The sequence below is a fragment of the Triplophysa rosa genome, linkage group LG10 (genome assembly GCF_024868665.1).
Source record: "Triplophysa rosa linkage group LG10, Trosa_1v2, whole genome shotgun sequence".
NCBI classification, from domain to species: domain Eukaryota; kingdom Metazoa; phylum Chordata; class Actinopteri; order Cypriniformes; family Nemacheilidae; genus Triplophysa; species Triplophysa rosa.
This window is the reverse complement of record NC_079899.1, coordinates 11,758,110-11,772,095: the sequence shown is the minus strand read 5'-3', so window position 1 is coordinate 11,772,095 and position 13,986 is coordinate 11,758,110. Positions and strand designations below refer to the sequence as shown.

Below are 13,986 nucleotides of genomic sequence, written 5' to 3'. Positions count from 1 at the left end.
AATGTATGACTTTACTGTGCACTGTACTGTATGCTTATACTCTGGTGCCAAAATAATACAGGTATGTTTCAGTTACTCAGTAACCAGAGTCTCACCCGGTTGTAGAAGGGGTGTTGAGGACCTGTAAGCCCACTGAAGTAGCTGCTGTGGGGCTGGCTGGGCGACAACACACCACCAGTGGGGAAAGACCCAGGAAAGGAGCCTGTAGGAGAACACGCCAAAGACTGCTGCCCAAACACAGACTGAGGCCGAGCCGAAACATCTTGCAGGGGCATTGTGGGATAGCTGACTCCTCCAAGGTGCATCTGCTCTCTCGCATCTCGTACATCTGACAGATTGAAGGAGGAAAGGAGCAAGACAAAAAAGAAAAATAAAAGATGAAAGTAAGATCCGAATCTTGGCCAGCACTTTAAAGGCGTTCAGTTCCTCCCACTCAAGGCGTCTTCAGCCAAACGAGGCATTTTTAGTAAGTTACATGCGAGAAAGGAACGGCCTATGTGGTTTGATTCTCTGAGAAAAACATTGATGATAAAGTTGAGCTGTCCCAATAAAAGGAGAACTACAAAGCATGTCAACTGGGAAAATGGCTTCCAGTGAAAACTCTGTTACCTTTGACCTCAAATCTTGAGAGAGCAAAATCATACGTGAGGATTTATTTGGAAGGGAACGTTATTCTGAGTCAGCCAGGCGGACCAAAATAAGACTGGCTGGGTGACTCAGAAACAAGCTGCTCATCGAGCTTCGGTGATGTTTCATTTCCTGAGGAGAACACAATGGAGATCTTACTCATCTCTCTGCGCAAATAAAGGTTTCTTTGTCAAGCTGAGTCCATTGTCACATTGCACCAAACAGCGTCTGCTGTCTCAAAGCACAGTGCAGATGACCGTTCATGTGATCTGATAATATCAGCTCATGCTCTTGCAATAAAACCTACAGCAATAAACCGAACATGCATAGGGCTTGTTGCTTTGCTATACATCAAGGATTACTTATCATTAAATATGACTTGTGTATTTACTTTAAATTTACATTTATGCAAATGATACTGCGTTCTACAAACTTTCAAGTGATAGTTCACCCAAAAATGAAACTTCTGTCATCATTTACCCTCTTTTCCTTTCAAACCTGAATGACTTTCTTTCTTCTGCAGAACACAAAAGTAGATATTTTGAAGAATGTTTATAACCGAACAGCAGTGGCAGCGATTGACTTCTATTGTGTGGACACAAAACCGATACAAGTGAATGGCTGCCATCGCTGTTCGGTCAACAACATTTTTCAAAATATCTTCTTTTCTGTTCTGTGGAAGAAAGAAACTCATACAGGTTTGACTTGACAAGAGGGCGAGTAAATGATGACAGAATGTTTGGGTGAAATGACTAGGAATGAACCCATGATCTTGGTGTTAAAAGCTCATTGTTCTGTTGTTTGAGCTATAATGTACGTGCTATGTTAAGGGTTAACTTAAGACTGTGGTAGAGGCATCGCAATATACCTATATTGACAACAACTGTGATATTGTGTTATACACATATAATAACTTTGTAAATAATTCAGCGGCACTGAACTTCAACATAGTACACGTTTAACATTTCGGTATAAGAGGCACAATGGATACGAAGTATCTCTATGCGAGTAGTTTCAATTAATTCGTATGAAGACAATCTTATTCATACGGTTTAGTATGATCTGCTTTCGTGTCAGTGCCCTTCAGTATGGATTTTTTGTAATAATCGCTCTTTTGTATGATTCACATCGTACAAATACATACGATTTAGTCACCTTATAAAATAGTTATGAATTTGCGTGAGATCAGACTGGTAGTTTGAAGGGATGTAACAATATTACCAATTTCATGGTATCGCAATAGCAAAATTGTCTCAATATTATCGTGGTCACATGACTGTATGAAACACTTATGGCACTTTTTTCCAAGTCTTCATTTGTCTTTTTAAATATTGCAATAAATATTGTACCGCAGGCATTACACCGAGGTATTATCGTACCCTGATATTTTGATACCGTTACATCCCTAGTAGATTGGGTTTGATTTAGAGAACAAAATAAAAAATTTATTTGACTTATAGCATTACTTATTTTACTGAGATAAATATCACGGTAATGGCAATATATCATGATGTCTATTCCCCACTTGATTTCGCAGTAATGTCATGTAATAACCCTGGAGTGAAAATATTGTGAAATCTCTAGTCGGTAGCCATTACAATTAGCTTTGAAGTCTACCGTTCATTCTTCTTTAGACAGCCATGTATGTACCTGCAATGATCTCCCTTAGTTTGGGATCCAGGTTGACGGTGCACGGCAGGAACATCTCCACATCCCGAGCAGTGAGAACAGGTGTGTGTGAGGAGAGAAACACCTCAAAACTGCGAATATCACCATCAATCTCCAGCAGGGGCTCCACGTCTTTAGTGGTGGGGACGTTTTTAGAGATTCTGCAACAAAATGATACGTAATTTACATACAAAATAAATCTAAATCAGTTTAAGAAATGATTCAAGAGTCTCTACAGTCACTGAAACGGACAAAAATGCCCATAAAATGCCCCTCGATGCAATAACTGTGATATTAATAACCATGGTTACTGTTAATACTATGTTAATAGTACACATGATAAAATCATATATAATCCAGCACTAATATGGTTGACTTTTCAACAAAGTAGGTGCTGCTATTTGATCCATTCAGCATTTGACCTTACAAGCCACAAAGGTTACAATCGCTTTCTCCAACTCAATATTTTAAATGCGATTCATTGGTCAAAAGAAAAGAACACAACATAAACAAAATAAAATATGTATTTAATTTTCAACATTTCATATATATCATGAATTTTATTATGAATTGTTTTGGCCATGATAATCGTGCAGTGAAAGTCTGATATTGTTATATTGCGGTCACGTTGCTTGAGTAGTAAGCAGATGTAAATCTACTCTAGGCTGTGGTAAGCTAGCTTACAAGTCACAAGCTCACACGCTTAGCTCTTGATATCTCTAAACATATGTGCCTTCTGCAGCACGACGTGAGGCCCTTTCAGATAAATGGTTTCCTTTCAAAATGTATCTTATTGAGCGTGGGAATCTATATCAAATAAATCTGAAGATTCGCTTCTGCTGAACGCAGACGTTTCGCGCACACCATATTTCTTCATATCTCCTCATCTGCCCTGCAGCCCACGTCTATGTCTCTCTGATAGGAACGCCAGTGGAACGGTTATTGGCAATCTTCTTATTGGTCGGAGAAGGGACACAATAGATTCTCTTTTTCTGTAATGATCAAGGCGCATTGAATGAACGCAGTGAGGTCACCGCTTGGCCTCATCCCATTTCACTGGTGCAAGTAATCCGAATTTTCTGCATGATACCATGACACTCAGATGACCTTTAGCCAAGGATGGACTAGGGACTTTAAAACCAGATCCAGGACATCAACTGGTCTATAACAAAACAATGTGGATAATTCCCCTCGATATTAGATATTTCGTTTTTCTGCAGAACACAAAAGAAGATATTTTGAAGAACGTTGGTGAGCAAACAACATTGACCGCCATTGACTTGGACACAAAACCACTGTGTTCCACAGAAGAAAGAAAGTCATATAGTCATACAGGTTTTTGTCGAGGTCATTTCGACCAGGACTGGATGTTAAAGATGTCATTTCCAAAAAGGTCACAAAGACCATCTGAGTCGATTGCGCTCATCTAATCATCCTCTGACGTCCGTATCTCGCATAAATACCGACAGTGACCAAACGACTCACAATTTCAGTCTAGAAGTGTGTGCGCTTGAGGGCGAGTGAATGGCCGGGTGTGAGAGCAGATGTTGAAGTCATTGGACAAAGGCCCACACTGTGCTACAGCAGGCCCGTGTGTCAGCGGGCCAGGGCAGGATGCTGTGCTAACAGTCAGCTGACCTTCCACATGATGGACATTAGGTAAAAGTCTCACACTTAGGGTGGTGCTCAAGGACATGGCAAACCTAAAGATCAAGCTTACAAACTTTAACATGCACAGGCTTCGCTCGGAGAAGGAATGAGCGAGAGAAGCGCCGTGTGCTGGTCAGAAGGGTTTGGTTCATTTCCCACGCACTGGATTAGGCAGAACTGGGCAGATTGTGTGTCTCTTCCGAAATACAGCTGGGCTTGTTTATTTGTGTGTGTGTGTGTGTGTGTGTGTGTGTGTGTGTGTGTGTGTGTGTGTGTGTGTGTGTGTGTGTGTGTGTGTGTGTGTGTGTGTGTGTGATGTGTGTGTGTGTGTGTGTGTGTGTGTGTGTGTGTGTGTGTGTGTGTGTGTGTGTGTGTGTGTGTGTGTGTGTGTGTGTGTGTGTGTGTGTTTGTGAGCATGCTCACAGACAAACAGGAGCCAGTGACAAGAGAGCGTCTCTAGAGAACCAACTTCCTCTGTCACAAGACAGTTATGCACACGCTCACCAAAGCAATTCCACGGCTCTCATTTGTTTTGAGGAAACCCGCCTTACTGAGAAATTACAGTGAAATGATTAGCATTTACAACAACAGTGTGTCATATGATTCTGGTGCATTAGTAGATTAGTAGAAACCATATTACTAACAGTAAGGGAACTATATTTAACATAATTGAGATCTTTTTTATTTCGCTCCTTTTTTCCTTTAACCAAAATGAAAGAAAAATAATGTAACAGAACGAAATAAGGAATAAATCTTTGAAATAAAATCTATTTTTGTTGTTAACATTTAAGAATCACTTTGTTTGATCATTCTAAATGTACAGTTTATTGAGTGAATTTTACCACGGTCTACCCACTTATGTTCGTAAAAGGTTAAGTTAACTTCATTATTTTGTGTTGGGACCACATAAATCATTTTTGCTTTGCATCGCATTGCACACTGCACTGCACAATAAAATTAAAGGGATAGTTCACCCAAAAATGAAAATTCTATCATTGTTTCTAAGTCACCCTTATGTAATTTCATACCTTTATAGATTCCTTGGTTCCGATGAACACAGAGAAAGGTATTTGGAAGAATGTTAGTCATTTTCAGTTCCGGGACATCATTGACTACCATAGTAGGAAGAATGAAATGGTAGTCAAAGGCGCCCGAGAACTCTTTGTTTTTCTTAATTCCTCAAAATATCTCATTATGTGTTCAACAGAACAAAAAAAGAAAACATTTTTTTTCCTACTATGGTAGTGGATGATGTCCCAGAACATTCTTCCAAATATCTTTCTCTGTGTTCAGTGGAACAAAGACATTTATACATGTTTGAAACAACCTGACAAAGAGTAAATGATGACAGATTTTTCATTTTTGGATGAACTATAGCGTTAAGTGTCTTGTAATCATAATTTAATAATTTAACTCAGCCAATACTGTACAGTGTCATATTTTTACAGTGTATCATTCGATTACTTGTCCAAGAAGAATGGAAAATCCGTAAAACATAAGAGGCAATCTTGAAGAACATTCTGGCTACTCTTGTCCATATACTGTAATGCAAATCGAATGATGTCATACAATACCTTATGTAAAAAAATAGACCATTACATACACTCTTAAAAATAACGGTGCTTCAAGAGGTTCTTTGAACCTTTTTTGTCTAAATGGTTCCATAAAGAATCTTTGACATCCAATGCACCTTTCTGTTTCACAAAAGGTTCTTTGTGGCAAAAAAAGGTTCTTCAGATTATGAAAAGGTAAGAAAGAGATTGTTCTTTAAAGAACCTTCGACTAAATGGTTCTTTGTGGAACCAAAAATGGTTCTTTTATGGCATCGTTGTGAATAACCTTTCAAGCACCTTTATTTTTAAAAGTGTACATCCCTGGGCTGGTAACTGAGTGGTTAATGTATCTTGACCATTTTTGTGAACTTGCTCAACCATTTATTCCAAATATTTATTCTCACGAATAAGGAGAGCTAGAACAGAAGTGAATAATGAAACATTTCTAAAATTCCTTACACAACGTTATAATTTTGTAATTCACTTTCATTTTCATTATGCAGAAAACAGTAGACAGGTCATTCTTGCGTTTTCTTTGAAAAAAACAATCATACAGGATTGGAACGACATGAATGTGACAAAAGAAAGAAGAACATTCATATTTGTGTGAACTCGTATCATCCAGAAACGATAAAGAATTCTTTATTGCCAGTTAATGTGTCTGTGTGACATATTTGGATAACGATCTTTTAATATACGGTTCTAGCCAAGGTAGTAAGATTTTTATCTTGCAACATTAAGTCTGGTCTATGCTGCAGTTTATTCGAACACAGAAATACGCAGCTTGTTTTGGTCGTACATGCAGTTTAAGTGTGGGTAAATCTGAAATAGTTTCTACCACTATAATAGACTTGGATTGGAAAAAATGTTTTGAACGAGTTAGATGAATGATGTCTCATCTAGGAAACAAAATATCATGGTCTTGGGAATGGGCTATTTTAAATGTGCCAGGAAGCAACCACTCCAAACACTATTGCAAGCACACAACAACATGTAAAGAACACTTATGGAAATCAAAGGAACCTAAATTAATTCTGCACAGGTAAGCACCACTCACTTTCCTCATGCATCATGGCAATTATTCACACCAGCAATTCTAAATTACTACACACCATAATGAGGGGTTTGTAATTATGTAATTCTAAACAGAGCTGTTTGCCATCGACTTGTTTATGGAATATATAAATAAACGCTGCATACATTTGAAACCATACAAAGGGGCCGTAGATGAGCAAACTGCTGTATTTAAACTGGCGTGCAATGAGACATTGCAAACACCACGACGCAGCCCATGTCCAAACACAACACCCAGACTGAAACATTCAAGGCGTCCATAAACACACCAGAATGACGATGTCATTCCAATGACTGGCTAAAACAAGACTAACCAGACGAGGAGGAAGAGAAACATCTGCAGGCCTTCAGGGGAATTTTACAGTCATAGATAGATCGAGCCATCTCCTGACACAACACAAATCAATGTGTTGGTCTATTCTCCTTGATTTGTGGGGTTTGCCTTTTTGCCATTTTTATTCAGAGTTACAGTAAAGAATGGCTCAAAATAATGGGGGAAAAGATTTCACGTGGTAATAAAAAGACACAAGGCAGGTTGAAAGTCACGTCCCCCGCACGAGCCTCACAACTCAATGTGTCTCAATGTGAAATGCTGACACCACAGAAAGAGCAAAGCTTTTCGCAACCTCCGCTTATGGGCTCAGCATCCACTTTTGTTAAACGCTACAGTAGAAGTGCTATTTATAACAACTGAAGCCAATGTAACTCTTCCACCAAAAAAAGCCAGCTTTTGAAGTTGGCGAGAAAAAGTTGGCTTGAACATCAAGCGATTTGTTTAGCAATTACTTTTGACATTCTAGGCCCGAGCAAATTGCGAAGGATAATAAGTGCTATCATTCATCTTTCACGGAAGCACTGGGATCAAGGGTAATTAAACCGTGCTATTCAAGAAAGCTAGCATTTTAAATGTACACACAAAGAAAAAGCACATCAAAAAATACCAAAGTCACTTCAAACAATAGCTCTATTGATCTGAGCCATGTTGTGTCGTTTGGGCTTGCGGGGAGGCCGCCTTAAATATTAGGCTCTGGAGAAGTTCCTCGCTGCGTTTATCCAAATGCTAATCGATCCCAAAGCTGGCTTAGCTCTTGTTTTCTTCCTCCTCCTTTTCTCTTTCAAGGACTCCCACACATGGCAGCTGACGGGAAAGAGCATAATTCTCCCACTATTCCCCCCTGCCCGGCCACTGAATGTGGCACTTGACTTTGCATACAGCCACCCTTGTGTGGACAGCTTAAGGACACTCTCACTGAGGCCAAAACACATGGGTGCCACCCTGCCCATCCATAATGCCAACACACGTTTATCTTCTAAACTCTATAAAGTCGACGTTCCCACCATGAAAAGAACAACAGTTGCCGTCACCAGCCCAAGTCGACAAGTTCCGTATGATGGGTGGGTGGTGGCGGCCGGTAGGGTGCGAAAATAGGCGGGACTGGGAGGGTTGGCAAGTGAAGCGATGGTATTCGTCAACAAACTCTTGGTTGAGAGCTGCCAGGCACTTGATCAAGCAGACAAAGCGAACGTGTTTGCATCTGTTGTGCCTTCCCAGATGTGCTTCTATATGATGGATTTTATCTGTACACTTCTGAACTGGTTAGATTGGGTCTTGGGGATGGGTTTAACATCCATTTCTATGCTTGGCAGGCCATTTTTCTGAAATAAGTAAACCCATGTGTACATAAAAGCATCTTTCCCCCCCAAAAATGGATTTTGTTTTCCCATTCATGAAAGCTGAGTGCTGTCCCAAACCAGGGATGAAAATGATACTGGAACACAATGGATAGATGTCTAATGATGTTGGTTACTGGAAGCTTTAAAGTGAACAAAAAGAAAAATGTATTTTGTATTCATCATACAGCCCTTGAGATGTCAAACATCTCAGGCAGATTTGCATCATCAATCACAATCTTCCTCATAATAACTTTATAATTAAGCCTATTGTACTATCCGATGTCCTCACCCTGGACTGGGATACATTCACATCCCAAAAACCACAACAGAACAGCAAAGAACCATCCAGAACTGTTCAGCCAAGATCAATCTCAATTGGCTATGTGATGACTAGTGTAAGCGATTACTTTCACGTTAGTCATCAAATCCCTAACCAAAGGTAATTTGGCAGCTCATCAGCCATGACTCCCTGTTTTACAGGCGATGCCGAATCTTTCATCTCGTGTTTTCTTTCTCGTCCTTTACATAGATTATCCAAGAGGTCTTACGATTCCAGGATGGTTGTTCAGACTTAAAAACACCATTTCAGGCCTTTGACGTCTTATAAAGGGCCTCCATCTTGCCACACGTAACTTGCAGCCTTAAAGGGATAGTTCACCCAAAAATGAAAATTCTGTCATCATTTACTCACCTCTTGTCATTTCAAACTAGAGATGTAACTGTGTGAAAATTTCAGATCACGGTTATAGTGAACAACATTATCGCGCTTATCAATATTATCACGATTTTATTAACATGTTCTGGAAATGTCAAAAAAGTACTTGTAAACCGAATTGAATATTGAGTTTACCTGTAAATGTACTTTTGTTTGATTTACATCAAATAAATAACATATTAGTCATGGCACGTTGGGGGCATGAGGTAAACGTTTCCTAGTTCAGATGAAACAACCTTAAGTCAGATTTTCATATAAACACAATTCAGAAAATCATCTGTCTGTGTGTGTTGTGAGAAATTGGGTGTACGTTAGGACCCAGGAGAAAGCGGTTTCAAACTTGTCATATCACATCATTTAATGAAAAATGAATAGAAATGATTGGTCTGTATAAAGAAATATAAAGTAAACGTGTGTCAGTATGTCTAAATTTACACAAATGTGCACATTTTGGATTAAAGTCCTAATTAGTGAAGCACTGTCATCACAAACTCACAGGAGCAGACGTGAATAAACAAGTATGTCTCGCGTTATTTTGTTCCGAATGTCAATCCTCCTGACTTACTCTCCTGACATAAATGAACATCTACATCTACGTTGTACTCTTGATAACTTTGTTTGATGCTGAACAGGGTTTTTTCAAGCGGTAACACTGGTACGGTTTAACCGTAATTAAAATATGACGCGGTAAGACTAATCGTTACATCCCTATTTCAAACCTGTATTACTTACTTTCTTCTGCAGAACACAAAAGAAGATATTTTGTTGATAACCAAACAACGGCGGTACCCATTGACCCATTGACATAGACCCAGTGGTTTTGTGTCCATACAATAGAAGTCAATGGGTAGCGCTATTGTTCTGTTACCAACATTCTTCAAAATATCTTCTTTTGTGTTCTGAGGAAGAAAGAAAGTCATACAAGTTTGAAATGACAAGAGCGTGAGTAAAGATGACAGAATTTTCATTCTTGGGTGGACCATCCCTTTCCCTCACACGTCCGACAGGTTATTGAGCACATTCTTCTGCTTTTACGCCCACGTTTTCTCCAGCACCTCAGATTTGCTGACAAAACACCTTGGAGTTCCTCATGTCACTACTTTCAATCTGTTGAAATGGTTAAAGGAAAACTAATAGCCTTGACACTTGTGAGCTGGCAATGATGGCTTTTCCTTTATTCACAATAATGGGCAGGAAAATGGCCAAACAGACCATTACAGCAGCAATCCAAAAAGCATCAGAGCAACTTAAAATCTCTCTGTGCAGCCCAGAGCCTCTTCCCTAGTTTCAAACTCATCTCAACCATTTGAAGGTCACCGCGTGCCCCCAATAAATGCACTTCCTATCCTAGATAGGGCTTTTCTCCTTTGGGAAATAGATGTGGTTTTCAACAGCCTAATGATTTAGAGGGCCTGTGGGCATCTTGACAAATAATGGCTGCACTTTTAAATTACTAAGTTTACCTCTTCCACCAAAGAGTTCTTGAAGGATCGGGTTCATGGACAATAGCTTTCCTCCCAAGGCGGAGGGGAAAACACCTCAGGGTTGTTAGCAGCACATCGAGATGCTGGAGACAAGAATGGTGCGTGACAAAAATACGAATTGTCGACGCCAGAAGTCCCAACTCAAAGGTTCAAAAGAGCAGAATAAAGGAAGCCGTCTGCTTTTGAGAAGAATTATTTAAAGGCTTATTAGGCTTTTCACATAAAGGAAATCACATAAATGCGCTTCAGAAGGCGCTTTTATCTCCCAGAGTAATTGCGACTAAAATTACAATAATTGTACCAATTAAAGTAATCCTGAATGCGGTATGTCATCTTAATGTTTCAGTACTTGGGAGAAGAGCCGGTCTAATTAGCTCCAATAGCCTTCCACGTATTCACTTCGAGTGTCATTAGTTAGAAAGTTTTGGTGAAATCGTAGCAAATCCCAGATTTGGAAGCTAGCACTGAGAGGCAATTGTTCCCACAATGAATAAGCTGAGCATTGTGACAGGAAGCATTGTGAGAGGGACGAGGAAGGGTTTTCGCTCACTTTTTCGCCGGTGAATGTCACGCCGAGTTGGCACGCCGCTGCGGTGCTGAGGAGATGGCAAGAGAGAAGGACTCGCGGGGAGAGGTGAGCAAAGTGTGGAAGAAAAGGTGAGGGGGCGTGTCTTTCGTTCACATTCGCGCTCTCCAGCGATTGGCTGAGCAGGAGCGCGCCACGCCAACTCTCCTGGTGGGTTAATTAACAAGGGCCCCCTCTCAGAGCGGGGGGGACATATGTTACCGGGCCAGATAAGGGGCTACTGGGCACGTTACTCGGCCCGCTAGGGTTCTGTCATACCGTCCTGGCACATGCCGGACACCAGATGTCGGAGCAGAACCGGCTCGGCGGGCCACACCTCGTAACAAGCGAAAAGCGGAGCAAAGAGCCATAAATAAACTCTCGGTGGACCTGACTCTGCTCCAAAAGTCCACTACAGATCATGGCCACCAGCCACCGGAACGTTTGTCTCTTTCTCTCTCTCCATTTGGACTTCCGGCTACTCGCTTTAGATGACGAAATGGCGCAAATGAGTCTTGCTGTAACCAAGACATTCTCAGCCTGAAATTACAGCCACGAAGACCAAAGAATAACCGTGACTCATAGTTCTACAAACATGCAGAGGGGAGACTGTGAAGACTGAACTAAAGTTAAGTAAAAGTCCAAAAAAAAGGAGTGTGGCTAAGAAAGAGAGCAGAAGGTTTGGCAGAAAGGCATTTTCCTTACAATTTGACCCGTCTACCAGAGGTAGTTTTCCTTAAAGATACACTGTGATTTCTATAGAATTTAGTTTTTGTATAACTTCTTTTACTAAGTTTTTTGCCCTTTTATGCCATAATTAGTTTTTTGCCCTTTTATGCCTTTTGGCAGACGCCTTTATCTAAAGCCCACTTATAAATCATTAGAATCACATTAGCAATTTATTGGATTGTTGGAAGCCTGGCCAAAACCTAAAGAAGCAATGTGGAGATTTTAACGACATCTAGGGGTGAGTTTGTGAATTGCAACCAATGGCTCACTTCCCCCCTCCCCTTTCGAAGCACTGGTGGCTGACACAGGACTAAGATGTCGTCAAGTTTGCGCTTCTTTGCCGAAGGGGATGAAGTATTTATGAAACGCACTCTGTAGAGCAGTTTGTCCATTTAGGACTACTGTAGAAACAACATGGTGAATTCAATGTAAGTGGACCTACGTGTATGTAGATAGAAATAGCTCATTCTAAGGTAATAAAAACATAACGCTTCATTATGTAAGGCCTTTATGCACCTCTGAAGACATAGTTATGTATATTATATTGCATTTCCGTCAATAGATCCTCCCAAAATTATACACATCAAATGAAACCGTCTATGGCCCCGCCCCCAGGCCATGACATACATCATGCGGAAAGGTTAATTGTTTTTGATTAAAGATTACGAGAGCACTTGAATTAAAACATACATAAATAAATGTCCTCCTCAGACAAACAATTTATAATAGACTTCATTTAAAACCAGAATAGTCAGTTTTGAGTTTATGTTGACTTTAAAAGAACCAGCTTACACTGATCAGATTGAACAGAAACAACACAACAGAAAGACATGTTATTTATTGTCTACACACTGCACAAATTTGTAAAAACTAAATAAAACCACACACACTTTGTTTGGTTTAGGTGGTTTATAGAAGTGCGAAACAAGCCAGTGTACCTTGAGGACACAGTATCTTTGTGTTACGCTTGCTCAGACGGATTACATTAGCCTGCAAGTCTCAGCGTTAATCATAAAACAAGCTGATGTTATTAACAGATTATTCACATTCTGGTGCAGATTAAAGGACTGGCTCGCTTTGCGACTGGACAGTTGTTTCCATACTACAGGCAATATAAGAGGTAACACTTGTGCTGTATGTGAGGTCGCGACTGCTTGGCCAATGACGTACATGATGTGTTTTTTTTGCGTCGCTGGTGCTACGATAAAAATCTTGAATGCTAAAGCAGGCGACAGAGCTAAACTGTACAGTATGTGTCAACACTAGATGTGATGTGGATGTGATTTTGTCATTTTTTATTTTGATGGGTCTATCATAGCATTCAGCACTCAAATACTTTTGTGAACAACAACAAAATACAACAAAACTGAACAGACTGTATAGATCTCTCAAGACATGTTTAAACTATTATCAGTTTATTTTCCTCATGTTAAAGCTCGCGCTGAATAGATAAAAAATGTCTCGACTGATCTACTCAATTCTTGAAGAACTAGTAGACCAAGTTGACTTGCAATGTGCTGCGAGTTGCAAGGCTCACCTTGTGCAAACCGCCTGAACGAAATGTGTAAATAAACACGCACACAAAAGCGCTGCGAGAGCTCAGCCATATAATGACCTACCGTGGAGAAATGTTACAAAGAGGGGATTTCGCCACTTCTCTCTTCTAGGAATTTGTGTGAGTGTGTACGAGGAGAAAAAGAGAAGGATGTAGAAAACCAAGCTAAACAGGGCTGCACAACCACACACTCACGCACATAATATCAGTCTATTGGTCCACACGCACGCACACACACACACACACGCACACACACACAGAGAATACAAGCCTGGGCTTTATGACGGAGATTGAGAACGGCAGATGACCTATGAAACAGACTCACTAACATCACGCTCATCTATTGTCCCTATTAATGTCAGTGTGTTCGCTATATACTAAATAAAACCGTCTTAAACAACCAGCTACAATCCAGATCTTGTTTGTAATGTGACAAAACCTCGACTCCTTGATATAATGACAAACACATGAAATTTATACACAATTATAATAGCTGTTATGAACGAAAAGAAATCAACACATACTTGGCCTTTCAAGGCCACTGTCTTATCTTTTTCTCTTAATGCACAAATATTGTCTTTCTTCTTTTACAGGAATCTTGTTCTGGCAGTTGATGATACTGACAATAGAGAATTATTCTTTTACTGGTTGTTTTAGCACATTAAAGACATATTTAAACCTGTCATTATTTA

General features: G+C 40.0%; 1 protein-coding gene across 4 annotated transcripts in view; it reads right to left on the bottom strand.

Annotated features, from left to right (window-relative positions):
- Positions 1-13,986, bottom strand: part of kidins220a (kinase D-interacting substrate 220a) — a 55,293-nt gene that overhangs the window by 14,332 nt on the left and 26,975 nt on the right. For all 4 annotated transcript variants that reach the window (XM_057343538.1, XM_057343540.1, XM_057343541.1 and 1 more), the window contains exons 23-24: positions 2,278-2,456; positions 96-328 (exon numbers count right to left, since the gene is read on the bottom strand). In XM_057343538.1, coding sequence (XP_057199521.1) covers positions 96-328; positions 2,278-2,456 — 412 coding nt within the window. The remainder of the gene's footprint in view (positions 1-95; positions 329-2,277; positions 2,457-13,986) is intronic.